Below are 27,545 nucleotides of genomic sequence, written 5' to 3' on the forward strand. Positions count from 1 at the left end.
TAGTACTTCAAGTACAGACATGACACATAGGGAATTGAATGGCAATATATTTCTTTAGAATGAATGCATACAAAAATCCCAATTGCCAAATCCTGCTAAAATAGCGACGCTTAACGGCTATAGGAAATGTGCCCGTGCATTTACTGCGCGAGCAAACGCGGAAGTGACACGTTTTCTGTTTATGTGAGAAAAAGATGGCAGAGAGCAGCCCCATAGCAGTGAAGCGATGCGATTCTGCATGTGTATATGCCGTGAGCATGGAGGCTATCTCAGCTCTGACGGAGCTGGATGATCTGGAGCGGGTCTACCAGCAGCTCTGCACCGAGGAGGTGAGAATTCTTCCAGCGGGCAGCTGTAGGGATGCAAAGATGTACCCACAGACTGTGTTAGCATAGCTAGCTAAACCAGAAACATTTTTCTTTTGGCATTATACTCTATCTGCCTTATAAGCTGGGTGGTTCAAGCCCTGAATGCTGATTGGCCGTATACAACGGGTATGATAAAATAAATGCTTGTTTACTGTTCGAATTACGTTGGTAACCAGTTTATAATAGCAGTAAAGGACCTCGGGGTTCATATACCACGGCTAAGGGCACTCTGCGTTCTTAAGAACAGCCCTTAGCCGTGGTATGTTGGTTATATACCACACCTCCTCGGGTCTTATTGCTTAATTATCCATTGCCTTTATCTATTGAAGATGAATGACACATTAAAGCTATAATGCCGGGAGGGTGAGAGAGACTGACGTCTTTGTGTGTTCATCTACCACAGAAAAAGGTGGAGACTGAGCTGGAGAAGTTGGTTGGGCAGCAGGGGAACATTGACACCAAGATGCTCGCTCTTCAAAGGATGGGGTAAGTGTGTGTACTTTAGAGAGGGAGAGAAGTTTCACTGTCTGTGAGTACATCCCAATAATCAAGAAGTTTCCATTCCTTATCACCTTTTCTTCATTTGCACTGGTGTGGAAGAGATGGACTCTGGGGAAAGCAATATCTAGTAGATATTCACCACTGTGATTTCAACCATTTCAGATCATTATAGATGAAGGAAAGGAGATTAGTTGTGAAAGCTACGGTAGACTATTGAGATAAATACCATGTCTAATCCAATATCAATTCTCCTGTCACATTGTCCCCCAGGCCCAACCTGCAGCTGATAGGAGGAGATGCCAGTCAGCTGTCTGGCATGATTACCTTCACCTGCAGCCTGGCAGAGAATGTCAGCAGCAAAGTCCGCCAGCTAGACCTGGCGAAGGTACTATCTACAGACATGCTATTTACACCCATATAGACTCACTCACGGAAAGCACTTTTCCGTCCATAGTTTTTATACGGGTAAAGTCATACCGTATTAAAAAAAATTGCGACAGCTGTGATGTAAACAGGAAGTTTCAGTACAATTTTAAAAAATGCAAACGGATAATTTGTTAATTTGACATGGTGGATTTTTGTGTCTATAAAAAAAAGAATGTGAGAAATGGCGGGGGAAATGCCTTTATGTGCAAATATTGAACATTTTATTTGTATTTATTATGGATCCCCATTGGCTGCTGCTGTGGCCTGTGTCCCCTCAGGCCACTTCTCTACTACCACATCTACAACACAAAATCCATGTGTACGTGTGTGTATAGTGCGTATGTTATCATGTGTGTGTATGCATGTGTCTGTCTCTTCATAGTCCCCGCTGTTCCATAAGTTGTGTTTTTATTTGTTTTTTAAATCAAATTTTACTGCTTGCATGAGTTACTTGATGTGGAATAGAGTTCCATGTAATCATGGCTCTATGTAGTACTGTGCACCTCCCATAGTCTGTTTTTGACTTCAGGACTGTGAAGAGACCTCTGGTGCCATGACTTGTGGGTGTATGCAAGGATGTCCGAGCTGTGTGCCAGTAGTTCAAACAGACGCATTCAACATGTCAATACCTCTCACAAATACAAATAGTGATGAAGTCAATATCTCCTCCACTTTGAGCCAGGAGAGATTGACATGCATATTGTTAATGTTAGCTCTCTGTGTACATCCATGGGCCAGCCGTGCTACCCTGCTCTGACCCAATTGCAAGTCCCTTTTTGTGCGCATGACTGAACAGTAGTCCAGGTGTGACAAAACTAGGTCCTGTGGGACCTGCCTTATTGATAGTGCTGTTAAGAAGGCAAAGAGCTTTATTATGGATAGACTTCTTCCCATCGTAGCTACTGTTGTATCAAATATGTTTTGACCATGACAGTTTAGAATCCAGGGTTACTCCAAGCAGTTTAGTCACCTCAACCTGCTCAATTTCCACATTATTCATTACAAGATTTAGTTCAGGTTTAGTGAATGATTTTTCCCAAATACAATGCTTTTAGTTTTTGAAATATTTAGCACTAACTTATTCCTTGCCACACATTCTGAAACTAACTGCAGCTCTTTAAGTGTTGCAGTCATTTCAGTTGCTGTAGTAGCTGACGTGTATAGTGTTGAGTCATCCGCATACATAGACACACTGGCTTTACTCAAAGCCACTGGCGTGTCGTTAGTAAAGTTTGAAAAAATTAAGGGGCCTAGACAGCTGCCCTGATTCCTGATTCTACCTGGATTATGTTGGAGAGGCTTCCGTTAAAGATCACCCTCTGTGTTCTGTTAGACCGGTAACTCCTTATCCACAGTATAGCGGGGTGTAAAGCCATAACGCATACGTTTTTCCAGCAGACTATAATGTCAAAAGCCGCACTGAAGTATAACAAAACAGCCCCCCCACAATATTTTTATTATCAATTTCTCTCAGCCAATCATCAGTCATTTGTGCAAGTGCTGTGCTTGTTGAATGTCCTTCCCTATAAGCGTGCTGAACGTCTGTTGTCAATTTGTTTACTGGAACATAGTATTGTATCTGGTCAAACACCATTTTTTCCCAAAAGTTTACTGAGGGTTGGTAACAGGCTGATTGGTCAGCTATTTGAGCATCCTCATCGTCTATTCCCAGGGACCTGTAGGCCCCTCTGTCTTTAGCCAATATGTGCCATTTCATCTCTGGTCACTACTGCCTTCAAATTCTGCACATTTAGTGACAACTGAGTAAAACACTGTACTATGAAATTAGTAAGGGCCTGCATGGAGTATGTCAAATTGTTAATCCCCTTACCTACAACTCCTGCACCCGGAAAGATTACTTTACTAGGGCTGCCATCATTACTAGGGCTGAGACAGCAGATGTCCATAAGCTTCATTATTTTGAGCCACTGCTCTTTTAGCTCTGCCATTCGATCTGAAACTAATTTGCAAAGAACTGTTCAGCAACTCGGAAGCAAGTAATGTTGCTACTGTCAGTTCAGTTTTCCCCAAATAACACCCTTTCCATCCCCTGGGGAGGAAAATGTAGCCATCACCCCCACAGATCCAGAGATGATCCGGAGGTGTCTCCATGCCTTTGCCTATGTTTGACACATTTACCCTAGTTATCAATTGTTGCCCATCCAGTACATCAATACTACTGGTATCTGTTTTTAGGCCTGTGTAAGACAGGCAATTAGTGGTGTTTCCTACATCCGCATTCCCTGAGTTGCAGATACAAACAGGGGGAGTTTTTGTAGGTTTTAATCCTCTCAACACAACATCTCCTTTATCATTTAGGGGCTTTACACTACCCGTCAGATACTCTCCCCATTGTACTTTTGGAGGTCCTATGCATTTACTCAGCTGGGAATTGTTACCTGGTTGTACGCTAGGAACCTTCTTCCACCTTGGCCATTTAGTCTCAATTGGCCCGCCCTCCTTAAATTCTTTAGCTGCATCTGAACTATTACCTTTTGTCTTATTGCATAATCCACCTTCCCATGCTGCTTCCTTCCCCTTAGTAACCAACATCAGAGTAGTATGATAGCTGTTTCTTTGTCAAACCCTAGTATTGTTCCTTTGCATAAAATGGAGTAATCCACATCCAAAATCATTCTTTCCAATTGGTTCCCCACAGTAAGGCTGTGGAGGTGGGTTTCTGGAAAATCATTACCCGTGTGCCAGATGTGTTCCCCTTCCCCTGTAATCCTATGTCTGTCACTGCTTCCACCCATTTATTATTCTCCACATCCCTGTCCACAAAGGGAACGAGTAGGATTTGGAAAGCAATAATTACCCTGTATGTGTGTTTCCATGGTTGCGATTTTCTTGTTTCACAACCATAGTGTGTGTATGATGGTGTCCTCGACATCTGATGACTCTTCAGGTTCTGTGAACCCTTTGTTGGTTCTTCTGGCTTTTGGTCTCGGCCCTCTGCTTCTGTCCTTTGGCTCAGACCTTCTTCCTCCTTCAGATGTTCTCGGGGCCCTGCTCTCCCTCCAGTTGCTCATCCATGGCTTCCACTCTGGGAGATATGATGCCAGTCGGACCTCTCCTCTACCCGCAGGGCTGTTGGTGTTACCTTGGTTACCTGGAACAGACCCATCCATCGAGGCTGGTTCCATTTCCGCTTGTGGACCCTGAGTTTCACCCAGTCTTCAGCGTTTATGGGTAGCTCATCAGGGTCTTCACCTGGGATTGGTTCTGCTGCTTTCCTAGTGTGAGAGTGGAGAAAACTTACAACAGAAGTTAGTTTCTTCATGTACTCAAGATGGTTACACTGTGTCTCGGTTATGTCTATCTGTCGGTCAGTCATAGGTCTCGCCCTGGGGTGTTCATTGGTCGTCTTGTTAACATTTCATAAGGTGTACACCCAATACCTTTGTTAAGGCTGCTGCGCATTTTCATGAGGACAAGATGTAATCCCTCTGCCCATGTTATTCCTGTGGAATGGCATAGTTTGGAAAAGGGAGCCTTTCAGGGTCCAGACCTCTCAGTAACTCCTGTTACTCTGCGGTTGATGAATGGACACAAACTTCTGGTCAACACCCATTTTGGCCATTTGGGCAACCACATCTCCTATGAGATGGGTCCCATTGTCTGCAAACAAACCTCAGGCACTCCGAACCCGAGTATAATTTCCCTAACTAGCAATTTTGCAACTGTTCACGCAACGCAGTTGGTGGTGGGATGGTTCCACCCACCTGGTAAACCTGTCAATTATCACCAGGCAATATCTCTTTCTTTCTTTCTGCTCGATCATGTCTATGAAATCCATAGCAAGGTGGACAAAAGGTCCTTTTGGAGTGGGGAACTTCCATGGTTGCAGTGGAGTTCCCTTGTCTATGTTATATAACAAACATGTCGCGCAACGATAAATGAACTGTTTTACGTGCTGATTCAAATTTGGGAAAACCATTCTGCCGAAATCTTCACCTCCTACTAAATATCCCCCTTTGACGAATGGCTCACTCCATGAGCCAATCGGCAAATATTGAAGATCATGGTTGATGGTAAACCGGGCATCCCAGAAAAAAAGATGTAGCCATAAGCTAGACCTAGGACAGAGCGCACACCCTCTCTCCCTCCACACTTGGTGATTTGAGAATATCAGCCTGCTGCTGTTTCTCAAGATTCGTAGTTTCAGATGACACAAACGACTAAAAATAGAATGCATGTGTGTGACAATGGGAAACAGCCAATTTGGCCGCCTCATCAGCTATGCTGTGACCAATTCTAGGATATTCACACCAACCCGTGTGTGCCTCAACCTTAACAATAGCCAATGTGTTAGGTTTGTGATAGCTTCAATCAACTGTTCAACATAAGGTCTGTTATTAATAGGTGTGCCTGTGGTATTAGTAAACTCTCTTGCTCTCCAAATCCCACACCATGACAAACAAACCCCAATGGCATATGCTGAGTCTGAGTAGACAGTAAAGGCCTTCCCTTCCCCCAATTCACAAGCTGTGGTCAGAGCTAATAAATCTGCCTGTTGCGCTGATAGATGGTCTGGTAGGGGCCGAATCACCTTCCACATCTACTACAGTAAATCCTACATGTTTCTTCCCTGTGCTTTGATCTACAGTTGAAGTCAGAAGTTTACATACACCTTAGCCAAGTAGATTTAAACTCAGTTTTTATTTATTTTATTTGACCTTTTATTTATACAGATTTTTCTCATTGAGATGATATCTCTTTTCCAAGAGAGAAGAGAGACCTGGTCCAATAGCAGCAGGGGGAACGTTTCAGACAAAACAAATTACATACACCAACACAACATTAAACAAAACTATAAACACACATACAGTACAACAATTACATTAAAAACACAAACATCTTGACTAAAAACAATTACACTTTTCTATGATATACATCGATCAAGTGTTTAAACTCCACCAACGAAACTAGATCATCACATTTTAAAATGTTCAGGAGAGAATTCCAGGACCACGGTGCTAAGTAACTAAAACTATTTCTACCATGACCTGTTCTAATTTTTAGTACTGTTAGAAGCAAATCAGAATGGGACCCTAATTGATATTTATTTACTGACCTGACTAAAAAAGAAGAGAGCATTTTACCCAATATGGCCTTATAAATCAGTGTATACCCGTGTTTAAGCCTACGCAAGGTCAATGACGACCAGGCAACAGCGCTGTAGAGATCACAATGATGTGTTAGACGTTTTTGATTTGTAATGAACCTGAGGGCTGCATGATATACTGAATCAAGTGCTCTCAGGGTAGTGGCTGAGGCCTGCATATATACACTGCTCAAATAAATAAAGGGAACACTTAAACAACACAATGTAACTCTAAGTCAAGCACACTTCTGTGAACTCAAACTGTCCACTTATGGAAGCAACGCTGATTGACAATAAATTTCACATGCTGTTGTGCAAATTGGGGGGGCGGCAGGGTAGCCTAGTGGTTAGAGTGTTGGACTAGTAACCGGAAGGTTGCAAGTTCAAACCCCCGAGCTGACAAGATCGATCTGTCGTTCTGCCCCTGAACAGGCAGTTAACCCACTGTTAAGTGGCCGTCATTGAAAATAAGAATTTGTTCTTAACTGACTTGCCTGGTTAAATAAAGGTAAAATAAAAAATGGAATAGACAACAGGTGGAAATTATAGGCAATTAGTAAGACACCCCCAATAAAGGAATGGTTCTGCAAGTGGTGACCACAGACCACTTTTCAGTTCCTATGCTTCCTGGCTGATGTTTTGGTCACTTTTGAATGCTGGTGGTGCTTTCACTCTAGTGGTAGCATGAGACGGAGTCTACAACCCACACAAGTGGCTCAGGTAGTGCAGCTCATCCAGGATGGAACATCAATGCGAGCTGTGGCAAGAAGGTTTGCTGTGTCTGTCAGCGTAGTGTCCAGAGCATGGAGGCGCTACCAGGAGACAGGCCAGTACATCAGGAGACGTGGAGGAGGCCGTAGGAGGGCAACAACCCAGCAGCAGGACCGCTACCTCCGCCTTTGTGCAAGGAGGAGCAGGAGGAGCACTGCCAGAGCACTGCAAAATGACCTCCAGCAGGCCACAAATGTGCATGTGTCTGCTCAAACGGTCAGAAACAGACTCCATGAGGGTGGTATGAGGGCCCGACGTCCACAGGTGGAGGTTGTGCTTACAGTTTGGCATTTGCCAGAGAACACCAAGATTGGCAAATTTGCCACTGGTGCCCTGTGCTCTTCACAGATGAAAGCAGGTTCACACTGAGCACATGACAGACGTGACAGAGTCTGGAGACGCTGTGGAGAACGTTCTGCTGCCTGCAACATCCTCCATCATGACCGGTTTGGCGGTGGGTCAGTCATGGTGTGGGGTGGTATTTCTTTGGGGGGCCGCACAGCCCTCCATGTGCTCGCCAGAGGTAGCCTGACTGCCATTAGGTACCGAGATGAGATCCTCAGACCCCTTGTGAGACCATATGCTGGTGCGGTTGGCCCTGGGTTCCTCCTAATGCAAGACAACGCTAGACCTCATGTGGCTGGAGTGTGTCAGTAGTTCCTGCAAGAGGAAGGCATTGATGCTATGGACTGGCCCGCCCGTTCCCCAGACCTGAATCCAATTGAGCACATCTGGGACATCATGTCTCGCTCCATCCACCAACGCCACGTTGCACCACACTGTCCAGGAGTTGGCGGATGCTTTAGTCCGGGTCTGGGAGGAGATCCCTCAGGAGACCATCCGCCACCTCATCAGGAGCATGCCCAGGCGTTGTAGGGAGGTCATACAGGCACGTGGAGGCCACACACACTACTGAGCCTCATTTTGACTTGTTTTAAGGACATGACATCAAAGTTGGATCAGCCTGTAGTGTGGTTTTCCACTTTAATTTTGAGTGTGACTCCAAATCCAGACCTCCATGTGTTGATAAATTTGATTTCCATTGATAATTTTTGTGTGATTGTTGCCAGCACATTTATTTAATAAGAATATTTCATTCATTCAGATCTAGGATGTTGTTACGCACGCCTCTATGAAGAGGGAACGCAACACCCTGCTACAACTAAACTCTCTGTGAAGCGAAAGAGGTATGGACTGTAGGTGCGAGTAAGAATGACAACAGGCAGAATGTGGTACCGTTTTACAAGGACTTTATTCCTGTACACGGTAATATGGGGAAAAGGGGCTGGACGGAACCAAAGCAAAGAAAGTAAATCTCAAAGCCCCCCCTCTCCTATCTTACCTGCCTACCCACAACTTACCTAATTTAGCACCACCTGGTGCCCTAACCAAAATACAGGGAGTGGTCCGCCCAGGTCTTACCTATTGTGCCTAGACAGTGAATATACTACGGGTATATGTATGCCCGCGGGCCTCTTGCCTAAGCACTCCCAAGGTGCCTTCCCCTTCCCCCCTGGGAACAAATGAAAACAGAATGTTACACAATTTTACAAACAAACTAAGAAACAGAGGACGTCAAATAGGCTCTACCTGAGCAACAAACTCAGAACATACCCACTCTCAGCAATGAACTCCCTCCAAAATCTATCTAGCAAAATCTCTCTCAGCAATCCCTACCTCCAAAATCTCTCTAGCAAAATCTCTCTCAGCAATCCCTACCTCCAAAATCTCTCTAGCAAAATCTCTCTCAGCAATCCCTACCTCCAAAATCTCTCTCTCCTGAACAGAACACTGGCTTTTATATAGCTTCAGAATGAATGTATAATTGGAGACAGCTGTGTCTTGACGAGGGGGCGGGGTCAGCTCTCCAATTAGCCCTGGAGTCGACCAATCAGCTGCTTGAGGGATTTCAGGAAGCCATTTCCTGAAATAAAACACATGCAAATACACAAACTACAACACAAACTGGGGAACGTAACACGCCCACCACAACAATTGCAAACCTAGTTTTGCAATAACAAAAGCCATCGCTTCCCCAGTTAGTAAACCCGTGATAGAGCGTCAGCAACCACATTCGCTGAGCCCTTCACATAAGCTATCTGTACATTATATCCTTGTACAATCAGAGCCCACCGCATAAGGCGGCGGTTCTGGTTGTACATTTGCTTCAAGAACACCAATGGATTATGGTCCGTGAAGACCATAACAGGCAAGGCACTGGAGCCCACATATACCTCAAAGAACTGTAAGGCAAGCAATAAAGCCAGCGTCTCTTGTTCAATTGTAGAGTATCTTGACTGACACGAGTTGAACTTACGGGAGAAGAAACTGACGGGCCGATCCACTCCGTCTTCATCTTCCTGTAAGAGAACCGCTCCCACCCCCACTATACTAGCATCTACCTCCAACTTAAAAGGTTTGTCAAAGTTGGGGGCGGCAAGCACTGGGGCACTACAAAGTAGCGCTTTAGCGGACTCAAAAGCGTAGTTACAGTCCTTGGACCACTTGAATGGTACCTTGGGACTAAGCAGAGATGAAAGGGGAGCTACTACCGTCGAGAAATTCTTACAGAAGGTACGATAGTACCCTACCATCCCCAGGAATCTGCGCAACTGGCGGCGAGTAGTGGGAGCACGAAAAGCAACAATTGCTTCCACTTTGCCAGTTACTGGGCGCACTTGACCTCGTCCCACTTGTTTACCTAAGTAAGTCACTGTAGCTTTCCCAAACTCACACTTGGCCAAATTGAGGGTTAAAGAAGCATTCTCCAACCGCTGAAACACACTTTTCAAAGTGGAGAGATGATCAGACCAAGTAGACGAATGAATCACCACATCGTCAAGGTAAGCAGTACAATTTGGCACATCTGCAAACACAATATTAACTAGCCGCTGAAAAGTAGCAGGTGCATTACACATGCCAAAGGGCATCACAGTGTATTGTACGAAGTTATCTGGCGTAACAAAAGTCGATATGTCAGAAGCTCGAGAGGTCAGAGGCACCTGCCAATAACCTTTTAACAAATCTAACTTACTAACGTAAGCAGCAGAGCCAATTCTATCAATACAGTCATCTAAGCGAGGTAGAGGAAAAGAATCAGACTTTGTAACTGCATTTACGCGACGATAGTCCGTACATAAGCGGGATGTACCGTCAGGCTTAGGAACAAGAATACATGGGGAACTCCAGGAGCTGTTACTGGGTTTTGCCATGTCATTCTGTAATAAATAAGCTACCTCACTTTTCATTACCTCCCTTTTCTTAGCATTAACCCGGTACGGATGCTGACGTATAGGAACAGCGTTCCCCACATCCACGTCATGTTCCAAGATGGATGTGCGACTTGGAATGTCCTGAAACACACTGAGAAAACTGTTTATCAATAGGATAAGATCCTTAGTTTGATCATTATCCAAATGTTCCATTTGAGAGGGTAACTTCTTCAGCATCTCTGAATTACATAGGCGTTCACCTTGCTGTAACGTATGGCGTAACTCCAACCCGTCCTCCTTATCCAGGTCCCAGCCAGGCTTCAGCACCACCGCAGCCACACTGGAGACGGCGGGCTGGACCGGCTTACTTGAGGAGCTGTCGGGAGAATCGCGCACATAATACGTTTTCAGCATGTTAACATGACACACACGGGAAGAACGCCTTCGATCTGGTGTCTTTATCACATAATTGGTGTCATTGATTTTCTTTTCCACCAGATATGGTCCAGAAAAACGTGCTGACAGAGATGAGCCCGGGATTGGCAACAAAACTAAAACTTGATCCCCTGGTGCAATTGAACGGCCAACAGCCTTTTTGTCATAATGCAACTTCATGCGTTTTTGAGACGAGGAGAGAGACTTTTGGGCTAACGCACATGCGCTGTGCAGTCTCTTCCGCATCTTACTGACATATTCCAACACATTTTTAGGGGCGCTACTGGGTGTAGGAGATAAGATATGCTCCTTCAAAACTTTAAGCGGACCCCGTGGGGTGTGTCCAAACACAAGGTCAGCAGGGCTGAACCCTAAGGATTCTTGTATCGTTTCCCTTATAGCAAATAGGACAAAGGGCACCCCCTCATCCCAATCAGTACTGGTATCCATACAATACTTGCGTAGCATTGTCTTCAGCGTCTGATGTCAGCGTTCTAGAGCCCCTTGACTCTCTGGATGATACGGACTAGAGACCTGATGGGAAATACACAATGTCTTTAACACATTTGAAAACAGTTTAGACATGAAGTTGGATCCCTGATCAGTTTGGATTACTTTAGGGAGTCCAAACGTAGAGAAGAACTTCACTAGTGCCTTCACCACAGTCTTAGCCGTTATAGTACGGAGAGGAATAGCCTCTGGGTATCGAGTAGCACTGCACATTATTGTTAGTAGGAACTGGTTACCTGACCTTGTTTTCGGCAATGGACCTACACAATCAATTATCACTCTTTCAAATGGTTCCCCCACCACAGGAATCGGGCAGAGTGGCGCTCGTGGAACTGTTTGATTCACTTTCCCAGTGAGTTGACATATGTGACATGTTTTACAAAATTGGACCACGTCAGACTTCAAACCTGGCCAGAAGAAATGACGAAGGACCCGGTTATAAGTCTTTGTGATCCCCAAGTGTCCAGACCACGCCTGGTCATGGGCGAGTGACAGCACCTGCTGTCGGAACGGTGTAGGAACAACCACTTGACACACTTCACTCCAGTCATTAATGGTGTCATGAGATGCCCATTTACGCATCAAAACTCCTGCTTCCATAAAGTAGGCGGTCTCTCTAGTTTTAGCTTCCTCAATGGAAATTACCGAAGCAAAACACTTGCGAAGACTGGTGTCTTCTTTTTGACATTCAATCACCTTCTCAGGGGTGACAGACAAAAGAATGTCATGTAATTGGGGCACAATTTCGTTTTCCCCTGCCTTAGTTTTTACGGGGGTAAAAACTGTCGGCATTGCAGAAGGCATACTCGGTGCATTGTCTTCTACCTCAACATTCTCAAAAATAGAACTAGCCAAATCCACCACATCTCCTAGCTTGCGAGATTGTGCCCTCGTTAACACACAAGCAGGAAAAACATGTGGAAATGCTTGAACCAATTTCTCATCTGTAGTTCTGATTTCTGGATTGTCTACTACCTCTAACACAGGAATGACATTACCACCAGCAATATCATTCCCTAGTAGCAATGTGACTCCTTTTACTGGCAGTGTAGATACTACACCAACACGGAAACGTCCTGATACCAAGTCTGACACAAAGTGGACCCAGTGTAATGGTACAGGCACGGTTTTTGTCTCTATCCCCTGTAATATGACATGTGAGCCACAATACGTTTCAGGAGACCAGGGTAAAGCATCAGTAATGATTACTGACTGCGCCGCCCCAGTGTCTCGTAGGATTTGGATAGGCTTTTGATCAGCTTGTTCTCCTGTTAAGGAAACATAACCGGCAGAGATAAACGGAGCATAGACAGGATCCGGTTTCTCAAATGCTGAATCAACAACTCGATCCAATGGACGAGCCAAAGACTTGACTAAACCCAAACTTTTCATTTTTGGGGACGGTGACTGGGACTGTTTCGGTTTATTTTTCAAAACTGGGCAGTCCGCAATCACGTGACCCTTTTGGTGACAGTAAAAACATTCACGGACTTCATGAAAAGGCTTAGGGTTGTCAGAGGAAAAGCGACCTGAACGAGGAACTGATGACGTAATCGTCCGGCCTTCAAAACGTGGTGCACCAAAGACAGTCTTGTGTGTCAAAGCGTACTCATCTGCCAACACTGCTGCTTGGGCCAATGTCACCACTTTCTGTTCATTTAAATGAACTACAATTCTATCTGGGAGGTTGCCTTTAAAGTCCTCCAACAGCATCAACTCCTTAATATCAGCAAAGGTGTTAGCTTTGCTGGCTGAACACCAGCGACTAAACAGAGACTCTTTGTCCCTAGCAAATTCAACAAATGTACGTTGAGAGAGTTTCTTGTGGTTCCTGAAGCGCTGTCTATAAGCTTCAGGCACCAACTCATAAGCCCGCAACACGGTAGTTTTAACTGTATCGAAGTGTGAACTGTCTTCCAGGGAGAGAGCAGCTACTACTTCCTGGGCTTTCCCAGACAATTTACATTGTAACAGGAGCGGCCAAACCTCAAGTGGCCAATGCAGCGCAGCGGCCACACGCTCAAATGCAGAGAAATAAGAATCCACTTCCGACTCTCGGAATGGAGGGACTAAAGCTATGTTTTTACTCACATCGAAGTGGGTTGGATGATGAGCAGCTTGTGGAGTCGCACTGGAGCGAGCCTCTAGCTCCAGTTGTCGGATCCTCACCTCCTTGTCAGCCTCTATTTTCCTAATTTCAAGTTCAAAATTCATCTGTCTCTCTTTATCTTTTTGCTCCATTTCTAACCGAGCCAGCCTGACCTTCAGCCTAGCAGTTCCATCTGAACGACGCAAAGCAGAAGATAAAGGATCGAATCGGGGCAATGTAAAAGGGGTACGAGGAACCCCTTCCTCCGCCTTGTCCTCCGACTTGGCATCGGAAGGTCTACCCGTCTCCTCTCCTTGCAATGAGAGAATCCGTTCTCTCACTAAACCCTCCCTGACTAGCAACAAAAGCTCAGCCTTTAGGGCTTTCTCAGGGACAACAAATCCATAATGGTCAGCTATAGCTATAAGGTCTACTTTACAAAACCTACCCAAACAATCAATAGAGGGCGCTTCAAAAAACTTAGAGATGGCTGATGCAGCCATCTTATACAATGCAGTCTCCTGAACACCCTAACTAAACAAGTCATCCAAACTCACAACCTACCATCACACCTCAATCACTAACCACAGAGAGCTCAGAGCAGCAGGGTCCGGTGGGTTTAATGGAAAAATCCCGGATGAGCCCCCATTATGTTACGCACGCCTCTATGAAGAGGGAACGCAACACCCTGCTACAACTAAACTCTCTGTGAAGCGAAAGAGGTATGGACTGTAGGTGCGAGTAAGAATGACAACAGGCAGAATGTGGTACCGTTTTACAAGGACTTTATTCCTGTACACGGTAATATGGGGAAAAGGGGCTGGACGGAACCAAAGCAAAGAAAGTAAATGTCAAAGCCCCCCCTCTCCTATCTTACCTGCCTACCCACAACTTACCTAATTTAGCACCACCTGGTGCCCTAACCAAAATACAGGGAGTGGTCCGCCCAGGTCTTACCTAGTGTGCCTAGACAGTGAATATACTACAGGTATATGTATGCCCGCGGGCCTCTTGCCTAAGCACTCCCAAGGTGCCTTCCTCTTCCCCCCTGGGAACAAATGAAAACAGAATGTTACACAATTTTACAAACAAACTAAGAAACAGAGGACGTCAAATAGGCTCTACCTGAGCAACAAACTCAGAACATACCCACTCTCAGCAATGAACTCCCTCCAAAATCTCTCTAGCAAAATCTCTCTCAGCAATCCCTACCTCCAAAATCTCTCTAGCAAAATCTCTCTCAGCAATCCCTACCTCCAAAATCTCTCTAGCAAAATCTCTCTCAGCAATCCCTACCTCCAAAATCTCTCTCTCCTGAACAGAACACTGGCTTTTATATAGCTTCAGAATGAATGTATAATTGGAGACAGCTGTGTCTTGACGAGGGGGCGGGGTCAGCTCTCCAATTAGCCCTGGAGTCGACCAATCAGCTGCTTGAGGGATTTCAGGAAGCCATTTCCTGAAATAAAACACATGCAAATACACAAACTACAACACAAACTGGGGAACGTAACAGATGTGTTCCCTTAATTTTTTGGAGCAGTGTATATAACATCACTCAAATCTAAAACCAACAGTAATGTACGTTGTACCAGCTCCTTCCTGGCCTCAAAAGAGAAATAAGCCGTATGCCGGTAATAAAATCCTATTTTAGCTTGAGCTTCCTTATCAAGTTCTCTACATGAAGCTCAGCTTATCATCAACCCACACACCCAAATCGTTGTACACTTTAACTTGCTCTATAGTATGTCCAGCCAATGTAGCAATGACATGATTTGTGACATGCCTGGCATTTGAAAATACCATGCATTTTGTTTTACCAGAATTTAGAATCAGCTTTACATCATACAGATTCTGTTGTATAATGTTAAATGCTCTTTGGGCATTTTCAAAAGCTAAAGATAAACTACTACCACTTGAATAAAGAACTCATGCCATTTAATCCTAGTAAAAATTCCCTGTCTTAGGTCAGTTAGGATCACCATTTTATTTTAAGAATGTGAATAATAGTAGAGAGAGTAAATTATTTCAGCTTTTATTTCTTTCATCACATTCCCAGTGGGTCAGAAGTTTACATACACTCAATTAGTATTTGGTAGCATTGCCTTTAAATTGTTTAACTTGGGTCAAATGTTTTGGGTAGCTTTCCACAAGCTTCCCACAATAAGTTGGGTGAATTTTGGCCTTTCCTCCCTCATGATGCCATCTATTTTGTGAAGTACACCAGTCCCTCCTGCAGCAAAGCACCCCCACAACATGATGCTGTCACCCCCGTGCTTCACTGTTGGGATGGTGTTCTTCGGCTTGTAAGCCTCCCCCTTTTCCTCCAAACATAACGATGGTCATTATGGCCAAACAGTTCTATTTTTGTTTCATCAGACCAGAGGACATTACTCCAAAAAGTATGATATTTGTCCCCATGTGCAGTTGTAAACCGTAGTCTGGCTTTTTCTATGGCGGTTTTGGAGCAGTGGCTTCTTCCTTGCTGAGTGGCCTTTCAGGATATGGTGCGGCTTGGCCTGTTGGCGCTGAAATGAACATTCTCGAGGCCATCAAACTACTACGCTCTGAGATAGTTGAAATGAAAATGAAGGTGGTTGCTACGATTGAGGCCCGAATACAGGAGGTTTCTGATACTTTAAAAGCAGATCTAACCATCCTGCGGAACGAGACGGTGCCAGCAATCACATCACTCAGAACAACAACAGCTTCGCACACTACAACGATTGCAGCACTGGAGACCTCCGCTACCAATGTCTCCAACTTATCTACATCCCTGGAGGCTGACGTGAAACGCCTGGCTGCGGATTTGAAAAAGGTGAAGGAGAGCTGTGTGAGTTTAGAGGGATTCTCTCACCGCAATAACCTGAGACTTGTATCGGTCCCAGAGTCCGCGGAAATGCCTCGCACCACGGATTTCGTTTCTGGGCTGCTGAAGGATGTTCTTGCCTTAGATGAAAAGCCCCTGATTGATCGTGCCCACCGGTCGCTGCGCCCAAAGCCCCAGGATGGTGAGAGGCCCCGTGACATAATTCTTAGAGTGCACTTTTTCCATGAGAAGATGGAGATTCTCCGACGAGCCCGCAATACCACTCTGAGCTTTCAAGGACGGAGCTTCTCCATCTACCAGGACTACTCCCTCACTGTTTCCAGGCAGCGCGCAGCTTTCGGACAGACCAAACGACTACTATGGGACCATCCAGGTGTGAAGTATGGACTGTGATTCCCGGCCCGTTTATGGCCTACACATTTGAGTCTCCGGATGAGGCTATGGCTCACATTCAACATCACATCAAGAAGTCTTGAACTTGCTCATAGTTCAGCAACTGTTGCTTATGAACTGTGGATTGTAAGTAGCCCACCTGTGGTACAATTATGTTTAGTTATAACATTCTATAACATGGGGGGAAGAGGTTGAATTGTTCAGTTCTAATGTTGCCATTCTGTCTTTTTAGTTTTTTGTTCTGTACTTTTTCCAAACATCTTGTACATTATTACTCTGAGCCAAGTTATTCTGTTTTTTTGGGGCGCTCATTGCTTTTCCACTCTATGCTCTAATGACAGGATTGTATAACGGGAATGCCCAGGGGGGCCGAAATAATGCGATCAAGTACATTTCGTGGAACATCAAAGGGGTTAACAACCCTGTGAAGTGTAAGAGGGTGTTGACACACTTAAAGGGTTTGAATGCAAATGTTGCATTTCTACAAGAGACTCACTTGAGGACTGGTGAGCATTTTAGGATGCGTAGGGACTGGGTTGGTCAAGTGTTCCACTCTAACTTTCATAGTAAATCAAGAGGTGCTGCCATTTTGGTTGATAAATCTACTCCCTTTGTAGCTTCTGAGGTTATTGCTGATCCTAAGGGACGATATGTCATAGTAACCGGTAAACTGTTTTCTACCCCTCTTGTTTTGGCTAGTGTTTAAGCTCCCAATTGGGATGACACAAGTTTAATTTCTTCCTTTTTATCTGCTATACCCAATTTAGATTATCATTTGTTGATGTTAAGGGGGATTTCAACTGTAAAATGTCCCCAGTTCTTGACAAGTCCTCACGAAGAACTACAGGCCCATCTAAATGTGCCCTACTTATTCAATCTTTTCTTCAGAAATATGCTATATTTGAGGCCTGGCGTTTCCTACATCCTACAGATAGACAGTATTCCTTTTTATTCTCATGTTCATCAAACGTACTCCCGGATTGATTACTTCTTTTTGGACAAAAAAACTTCTGCCTAGTCTTCGGCGGTGTACTTACGAGAGTATTGTTATTTTTGACCATTCACCATTAGTGCTTGAACTAGAGTTTCCCCAGCGACCTCCTATGTATTATCAATGGTGTCTTAACCCCATTTTACTATCCGATAAGGAGTTTGTCAATTTCATTTATTCTGAAATCACCTTATTCCTAGAAATGAATTCAACACCAGGTATGTCCTGATCTACCATATGGGAGTCTCTCAAAGCATACCTACGTGGTCAAATTATTTAATATACAGCCAAACAAAACAGAGTTCGCTCTCAGCGACTTCGGGACCTGAGTGAATCCATAGCCACATTGGATGAGAAGTATGCTACGGATCCTTCCTCTGATCTGCATAAAGAGAGCCAACTACTCAAATCTGAATTTGATGAGCTTTCTACCAGGCAAGCTGACCAGTTACTCTTGTGAGGGTAGCCTCAGACAGCCTCGTCAAGCCACCTCTCCAAAATAAAATAACTAGTAATGGGTAATTGTCGCTGAATTACTTCTAACAAATAAAATAAAAATCATCAATCATTCATTTCACGTATGCACGTATGTTTCCGAGTAAGTTCTGCAAAATAGAAAAGGGTCCGAGTTGTTTTATTATTCCTCCAGTCATATATCTTAGTGATGTCACTGCCTACGTCATTACCTTCTACTCATGAGACCAAAATCATGCCTACACAGCTATATAAACAAGAGTTTTAGTGTTATCTAAAATAGAAGTAAATGTCCACTCCCCAAGTTGATTTATAGTGGAATGTCTGACTAGTCTCTTATCTCTTACACTCCCCTGCAGAGTTCTGTCTGTCACACATTTCTCAGACAGTTTCTTTATAAGAGGCAGAGATTTAGAAAAGGCTGGAACAATATTAAACCTTTATAATATATATATATATATATATATATATATATATATATATATATATATATATATATTAGTTCATCTGTAGTCTAGGACCCCATAAATATTAATATAACATAAGCATAATCAATTATTATAATACATCAAACATTTGATACAGCCCCTATCATGACCCCAAGGTGAACCCCTGACAATTTCATTAACCTTGTTTCTTAAGCTACATATGTTAACGTTAACATTTTTAGCACTTTTCTGGGATGCTTGATTGTTTTCATTGCTTTACTGGTGAGCTTAGCAGAAGTATACATGCTCATGTTATTTATGTTAGTGCAGGGTGAGCTGCACACAGTGGATTTCCTACTAGGGCACACCGGCTCAGTAGGTAACAGTAGAAATCTGGTTCATAGGCACATAATTACTGCATACAATAGTTTTGGGATCAGCAGAAGCAGTAAGAGGGAAATAAATTCAGTTACCTACATTGTGTCTTCCAACATCCCTGGGATAATGTTAATTTGCTGAAGAATTTTGACAACTCATTGACACAATGGTAGGGATTAACTGAGCTGGGCTTTGGTTCATTGATAAGTCATTATCTTTGTAATGCTTTGGGTCATTGTAATGCTGTGAAAGGATCCAGGAACCCAAACTATTTGGCTGGGACCCATCCTCCTTATAAAAAGAGCTTTGTTTCCAGAAGGTATAAATATTGTCAATAAATGTTACACCTACAGAGCTGCATTAGTCTCGTAGCCAGTTATTGAGGGCTAAACGTCTGCTGGACTGTTCAATGCCACGATTTAGGGAGGGCAGAAGGCCAGATATTATGGGGTGTTTGTTGGTAGTGGTGACCATCATAACGCGGTAAACTTGGAGTCATGCAATGATATGGTGTGTGGAAATAAGTTATGATGAATTTCACAGGGTGATGAAAGTGCATGGAGATGAGCTTGATACTCCTTTCCAATAAATATTGAGGTTCTTATTCTGGTCACATGATGATCGATGCTTAACTAGAAAACTAGAAAATATTCTAGCTCTTATCCAAAATAATCTCATGTAGACTAGCCTAGATGTATCTGCAAACTGTTGGCTAGAGCGCACATGCCAAGACCAGAGCAGGCACATTTGCTATTTAACGCAACAGTTTTTATGACAAAACTAGTTGGAAATGCGATGGAAACACATTGAACTTTAACTTTTTTTTTTAATTCAGTACACGACAACTTAAGCAAAAATTTACATTCTGTGTGCACTACATCATCACGCACAGATTTTTATCAGCAATAAGTCAGTTTCCCACTGGTGTGAAAATGCATATATCTTAATGCAGATTTTTGAACATTCGCATCGAAACCAAGCTAATCACACACTTACTGTATGTGTGTAGACATAGTTAAGAGAGGGATTAGGATATAAAATGATGTTCCGATCAGCTCCAATGAGTGATGTAATGACGATCTGTTTGTATGTGTGTACACAGACCCGGCTTTATAAGGTTATCCAGCGGGCTGATGACATCCTGGACCTGAAGTTCTGTACAGACGGCGTTCAGACGGCGCTACACAATGAGGACTATGAACAGGCTGCTGCCCACATCCACCGCTACCTTTCTCTCGACCAATCAGTCATTGAGCTAAGTCGCCAAGGAGAAGAGAGTAAGGGAAATGATTAAAAGTTCTTAAAACCCTAGTTGTGGTGGAGCGTAGGGGCCTATGCTCCACCACAACTCACAACTAGGGTTGTAAAATTCCGGGAACTTTTAATAATTTCCATAGTTTTCCAGGAAACCTGGTTGGAATGAGCTGAAAATTCGGAATCCTCCAAACAGGATTTCTGGAAATCCAGGAAATGTATTGAAAGTTCCTATAATTTTGCAACCCTACTCACATCACACATCATTTTGTATCGAGGGCCGCATTGGGATTTCTAAATTCAACCGAGGGCCGCAGTTTTTTTTTGGGATCGATTTTTGTTTTGTCAAAATAAATGATTATTAGTTATTTAAAAATAGGAAAGTCCATTATCATTTCTACATACTTTCTATCTGGTTTTAGATGTTAATATTTTGTAGGGATGCACTGATGTGGGATTATTTATTTGATGGCCTTTTTAACCATTCTAGCACAGATCCAAGTTTCTATGTTCATAAGGGTAATAAGAAAATATGTCAAATGACTTTAATATGGGAGAGGTGTAAAACATTTTTGAATTTGGATCAATTTGGAAGTTACTGAAAAGCATTGGAAAGTTCAGGAAATCAGGGAAGGTCATCAGGTTATGTGCAGAAAGTAAGATCTGCATTGCTTTCAGTTTTTGTCACAGTCCCTTCTAACGTGTTCTGCGCGGTCTTTGATACTATTTTCTACTCAGGCAGTGCTGTGGACGCTAGCCTGGCCATGCTTCAAGAGGCAGAGCAGCGATTGAAAGTCCTGGTTGCGGACAGACTGGATGAGGCTGTTACCAGGGGTGATCTGGCGCAGGTGGAAAGATTCTTTAAAATCTTCCCTCTGCTTGGCCTCCACGAACAAGGCCTGGCTCGCTTTGGCCAGTACCTCTGCAGCCAGGTGAGAGTGGCGTTGTCCATGCAATAGTGTGTGTGTGAGCGTTAATGCTTGTGCATTTGTTTCTTCACGGTTGTCTTTTTCTCTCTCTCAGCTGGCCTCTAAAGCAGATGAGAACCTGCTCTTGGCTGTGGGAGGAGAGCTGGGAGAGAGGAGAGCTGCCCTGGTCTTTGCTGACACCCTGACTCTGCTGCTGGAGGGTGAGAGACTGACCATAATGTATTTTTAGACATGTCTGTAAACGTGTTGGTTTGTGTGTATGTATAGGAAAATAGAATTGGTGGAAAATATTTAGTGTGTGTTTCAGGCATAGCTCGTGTTGTGGAGACCCACCAGCCCATCGTAGAGACGTACTACGGTCCAGGCTACCTGTATACTCTCATCACTCACCTGCAGCAGGAGTGTGACCGACAGGCCCAGAAAGTAGTTGACAAGTTCATCCAACAGAGAGACTACCACAACAAGGTCTGTGTGTTGATTGCATTCAATTCATTAGATCTTTAAATTACAGACTATGCTAAGAAAGTGTTATTAAATTGAATGTCTCTGCTTGCAGTTTCAGATCGTCCAGAGCAGCATGATGAAGAGTGTGCCCACTGAGAGGATTGAACCCAGGTCAGTGTGACAGTTCAGCCTACTTTATTTCAACAGCATTACTCAATGTCATCTTTTGGTGTGGAGGGCAATGCATGTGTACTATGCGTATTTCTGATGCGTTTCACCTGTGTGTGTGTAGGGAGCTGGATCCTGTATTACTGGAAGTCACTCTGATGAATGCCAGGTCGGAGCTTTACTTAAGATTCCTGCGCCGTCGCATGATGGCTGACTTTGAGGTTGGGGATGCTACGGCAACACCTGGCATCGTCCAAGGTAAGACACCCAACACACACACTTATAAAACCCTGTACACACGTTGTTGACTGTGTTAGTAAGTTTGGCTGTCTTTGTTTCTTGCTACAGAGCACAAGCATAATGTGGAGAAACTGCTGAAACACTGTATGCTGGGCCAGCTCATGCAGGAGCTGATTGGCTACTACATTCCAATGGAGGAGTACTACATGAGGGAGACCGTCAGCAAGGTTAACCACCACTTCTAACTATATAGCAGGGGGTTTCATTTTATCCCTGAATCAGCCCCTCATTAGAAGGAAAATAATGAAATCCAGCAATGCTGTCGTCGTCCTCAAACCCAGATTTGAATACCCTTGATACACAGTATACATATGGAACCACATAATAGTAATAATGATTATATTAATTCCCTTTGCCCCTCTCTTCTAAGGCTGTAGCTATGGATACATATGAGAAGGGTCAGCTGACATCCAGCATGGTGGATGACTGTTTCTACATTGTGAAGAAGTGCATCAGCAGAGCTCTGTCCAGCTCCAGCATTGACTGTCTGTGTGCCATGATCAACCACTCAACCTCAGTGCTAGAGTCTGACTTCAGGTAGACAGCAGTTAGACACACACTCAATCAATAATTTGAACACTCATTTGAATCTCATTCCAGCTCACACCCTCCTTTTTCTCTCCGTCTTCCACCAACCCATGCTTCTCTTTCCCTCCGTCTTTCTCCCCCCTTTCTCTCTGTCTCTCTCAGGGAGGTGTTGTATAATAAGCTGAGGCAGGGCTTCCCTGCGACCACGCTGCAGGACATCCAGCGTGGGGTGAGCAGTGCAGTGAGTCTGATGCAGAGCAGCCTGCAGCAGGGCAAGTTCAACAACCTGGGCATTGACAGCGCAGAGGTCGCCAAGGCTGCCTTCCTGGTGAGGGACTTGTGTACACACACAAACACTTACCTCCAAACTGAACATTGAATGCACGGAAAATGCCAAGGCATCGTTCCTGGTAAGAAACACACACAGTCTAAAACACAACTGGTCACAGAGAGCACACTAAGGCAGCATTCTTGATGATTAACATGGAACAGACAACAGACACATACATTCACTCACACCCGTCTTTCTATCCCAGGTGACTCTGAATAACGTGGAGGTGTGTAGTGAGAACATCACCACTCTGAAGAGGAACCTGGAGGTGAGTTAGCTTACTGCTTATATCATCTCTTTAGTCTTCTAAAGAGTAACATTTCAATAAGACACACTATGTGTAGTATGCCACAGATAATGATGTTTTCCCCTCTCTCTCTTTCTCAGAGTGATTGCTCCAAGTTGTTCACTCAGGGGGCGGGATCAGGAGAGCAAGCTAAGATTGACAGCTGTCTGTCAGACCTCGTCAACACGTCCAGCAAGTTCAAGGATCTCTTGCAGGTTGGAGGACGCAGAAATGTACTCAGATCAGAGTGACACATGATCTGTCTCTGTGCAGTTGTGTTAAGGGGGTCTTTGACTTCATTGTGCAAGAAATACTAGTAACAGTAGTAGTACTAGCAGCAACATTTATTTGTAAGTCACAGTGATAAACGGAATTGTGTACCAATTTACATGCATAGACAATATACAACTACATAACGTCACCAGTGTGTCTAATCTGTATGGAGTAGAACTAACTCAGTTGTGACCCTCAGGAGGGCCTGACGGAGCTGAACACCACAGCCATCAAGCCTCAGGTCAAACCGTGGATCAGCAGCTTCCTGTCCATCTCACACAGCATAGAGGAGGTACGAACACACACACACACTGGGCCATACCCTTTCCCCCCAGTGTGTGACTGTAATGTTTTTTTTGTGCAGGAGGAGTTTAATGAGTACGAGGCCAATGACCCCTGGGTCCAGCAGCTCATCGTCAACCTCGAGCAGCTCATGGCAGAGTTCAAGGTAACCATACTTTTGCTTAGCCTCAGGAATACATCTCCCACAATATCATTTTACAAACTCTTTCTCTTCTCTCCCTTTCTATAATCTCTCTCTCTCTTGTTCTCTCAGGCGGGGCTCTCTTCAGTTATCTACGACACACTGACCAGCCTCATGACCAGTTTGGTCTCCATGGAGATGGAGAAGACCGTCCTGAAGTGCACCTTCAGCAGGGTGAGATATCCCAGGCCTGGCCACAGGGTGGCATCACACCTACCGCATGCACATCTGTGACGTAATGATAAGAGGCCCTCTTTTAATGTTTTATTTATGATTCCAGAAGGATGGTAGATGAAGCTTCTTTCCCCTTGGCATCTGCCTCTTTAGACGGTGTGTGTGTGTGTGCTGTAATTTAGTGCAAGGATACTAAAAGCACTTTATTGCAGGCCACGTATCCCCTCTTTCTTTTTCTGGGATGTTCTCTGTTTGATCCTTTGATCCTTTTTGATGTGGTCTTTGTTTAAATATTTAATTGCTGGTCTGGATACCTTTTTTCAGTTTCATGCTCTTGATTTTAACCCCTTATTGTACCTGTCCCTTAGCTGGGAGGGCTTCAGTTTGATAAGGAGCTGCGTTCTCTGGTGGCCTACCTCACTACTGTCACCACCTGGACTATTAGGGACAAGTTTGCTCGGCTCACTCAGATGGCCACCATCCTCAACCTGGAGCGGGTAATCTGCAGTATACACACACACACATTTCTCAACCCACAGACAATCACATAGATGGGGTCACATACAGTGCATTCTGAAAGTATTCAAACCCCTTTACTTTCTACACATTTTGTTACGTTATAGCCTTATTCTAAAATTGATTAAATAATTTTCCTTATTAATCTACACACGATACCCCATAATGACGAAGCGAAATGTTTGCAAATTTATTAAGAATAAAAAACAGCTTATTTTCAGACCCTTTGCTATGAGACTCGAAATTGAGCTCAGGTGCGTCCTGTTTCCATTGATCATCCTTGATGTTTCTACAACTTGATTGGAGTCCACCTGTTTTAATTCAATTGATTGGACATGATTTGGAAAGGCACACACCTGTCTATATAAGGTCCCACAGTTGACAGTGCATGTCAGAGCAAAAACCAAGCCATGAGGTTGAAGGAATTGTCCGTAGAGCTCCGAGACATGATTGTGTCAAGGGACAGATCTGGGGAAGGGTACCAAAACATTTCTGCAGCATTGAAGGTCCCCAAAAACACAGTGGCCTCCATCATTCTTAATTGGAAGAAGTTTGGAACCACCAAGTCTCTTCCTAGAGCTGGCCTTCCGGCCGAACTGTGCAATCGGTGGATAAGGGCCTTGGTCATGGAGGTGACCAATAACCCGATGGTCACTCTGACAGAGCTCCAGAGTTCCTCTGTGGAGATGTGAGAGCCTTCCAGAAGGAAAACCATCTCTGCAGGACTTCACCAATCAGGACTTTATGGTAGAGTGGCAAGACTGAAGCCATTCCTCAGTAAAAGGCATGTGACAGCCCGCTTTGAGTTTGCCAAAGGGCACCTAAATGACTCTCAGGCCATGAGAAACAAGATTCTCTGGTCTGATGAAACCAAGATTGAAATCTTTGGCCTGAATGCCAAGCGCCACATCTGGAGGAAACCTTGCACCATCCCTACGGTGAAGCATGGTGGTGGCGGCATCATGCTGTGGGAATGTTTTTCAGCGGCAGGGACTGGGAAACTAGTCAGGATCGAGGGAAAGATGAACGAAGCAAAGTACAGAGAGATCCTTGATAAAAACCTGCTCCAGAGCTCTCAGGATGTCCTTGAGTGGCCCAGCCAGAGTCCGGACTTAAACTCAATCGAACATCTCTGGAGAGACTTGAAAATTGCAGTGCAGCGATGCTCCCCATCCAACATGATAGAGCTTGAGAGGATCTGCAGACAAGAATGGGAGAAACTCCCCTAATACAGGTGTGCCAAGCTTGTAGCGTCATACCTAATAAGACTCGAGGCTGTAAGCCTGCCAAAGGTGCTTCAAAAAGTACTAAGGTCTGAATACTTATGTAAATGTAATATTTCTGTTTTTAATTTTTTATACATTTGAAAAAAAATCTATACCTGTTTTTGCTTTGTCATTATGGGGTATTGTGTGTAGTTTGATTAGGGGAAGAAAAAAAACATTTAATCAATTTTAGAATAAGGCTGTATCGTAACAAAAGGTGGAAAAGGTTGAGGGGTCTGAATACTTTTCGAATGCACTGTATCTATTTACCACTGACCCTCTCACTTTGTAGACTTTCATGTCTCTGTATACACAGGCCTGTTCTCAGAACTGTGTGTATGTTATTGTGTTTCTAGGTAACAGAGATCCTGGATTACTGGGGCCCGAACTCTGGTCCTCTAACTTGGCGTCTCACTCCAGCGGAGGTCCGGCAGGTTCTGGCACTCCGCATCGATTTCCGCAGTGAGGACATCAAGAGGCTCCGCCTCTAACCCTGCTACCCAGAGAATGTGCTGGTGCACATGTTTACATGGGACTAGACTCATGCTTATTGGTCTTTGAGGAAAAAGAGGAGTGTGCAGGTGGATCCCCTGAGAGGAAGTCCCTGCTGCTCCTAACCTCTGCTGGCCTCATAGGAGGCGGAGGAAGAGGTTGCCCCTAACTACAAATACAGTGATAGATATTTGTTTTACCCCCAAATGGTTACAGTTAGGTTTGAGGTAGGGTGATCTGATCCTAGATCTGTAGTTAATGCTACTTCTACCTCATACAGCCAATCAGAGCCAGGAGTAACAGCAGTAATGGAACTATGGGATTGTGGAACAGTGGGATTATGGATTTGAGCCTTTAGGCTTGGATTAATGAATATTATGCAACATATTAAATGTAAAATATTAAAGTGTTCTCTCGAAGATGTCTTTTTTTGTCATTAATTTATATTGAAAGCCCTTTAACGGAATCCATCATATTGAAACTGGGCACGCAGGGACAGACGAGAGCTATACTCTCTGGTGGAAAGTGGTGTGCCTATGTTTTCTGACACTGAAATGACCCAGTAATTAACATAGAATCCATCAAACTAACAGAACCAGGTCAGACGGCTGATCTAGACTCATCATTCAATATATAAATAACACATTTTAACTGATGACAAAGTCTAATCTAGAAGATAGACCATGATCTTAGAAAATGGAATTCTGTTGATAGCTGCTACTTTCCAATATTTCCTGACATGATGTTCCATACATATGGAGATGGCAAAGTCTTAGGGCTAGATTCAATCCAATCTGCCATTTTTGGCCATGCACCTTTAAAGGCAATGTTCTTGTGATTGCATTCACTGTAAACGCTGTACATGTCGGCTCAATCTGAAATTATCTTTAAATGTCAATGGCGCTATAACGCAGATCGGATTGAATCTAGGCCTTATGCTCTCATGAGGCATAGAAGACCTGTTTTCAGTCTGAAATATACCCCTGGACACTTCTGGTAGATCTGAGACGATTAGACATGTAGGCAGTATGGAGGAAAGTCCACCGATCCAACCATAAGAGTCAATGGAGCTATTACCATATTGCACCCATCCGATCATTTCAGATCAATGAGAATATGAGAAGAGCTTTGGGTTGATTTCAAACTAAGCACTGGGAGAAAGACAGAGGTGAAAAAGATACTCAATAT

General features: G+C 44.0%; 1 protein-coding gene across 1 annotated transcript; it reads left to right on the forward strand.

Annotated features, from left to right (window-relative positions):
* Positions 1-172: 172 nt before the first annotated feature.
* Positions 173-26,773, forward strand: LOC139411493 (conserved oligomeric Golgi complex subunit 4-like). Its single transcript, XM_071157945.1, has 19 exons — positions 173-329; positions 772-854; positions 1,140-1,254; positions 20,016-20,190; positions 20,906-21,099; positions 21,191-21,296; positions 21,404-21,561; positions 21,653-21,711; positions 21,833-21,966; positions 22,057-22,175; positions 22,379-22,545; positions 22,699-22,864; positions 23,073-23,135; positions 23,255-23,368; positions 23,626-23,718; positions 23,791-23,874; positions 23,983-24,084; positions 24,453-24,581; positions 26,222-26,773. The coding sequence occupies exons 1-19, from the start codon at positions 195-197 to the stop codon at positions 26,354-26,356; spliced, it is 2,331 nt and encodes a 776-aa protein (XP_071014046.1). The 5' UTR covers positions 173-194; the 3' UTR covers positions 26,357-26,773.
* Positions 26,774-27,545: the final 772 nt, after the last annotated feature.

Source organism: Oncorhynchus clarkii, chromosome 6 (assembly GCF_045791955.1).
Source record: "Oncorhynchus clarkii lewisi isolate Uvic-CL-2024 chromosome 6, UVic_Ocla_1.0, whole genome shotgun sequence".
Classification (NCBI taxonomy): Eukaryota; Metazoa; Chordata; class Actinopteri; order Salmoniformes; family Salmonidae; genus Oncorhynchus; species Oncorhynchus clarkii.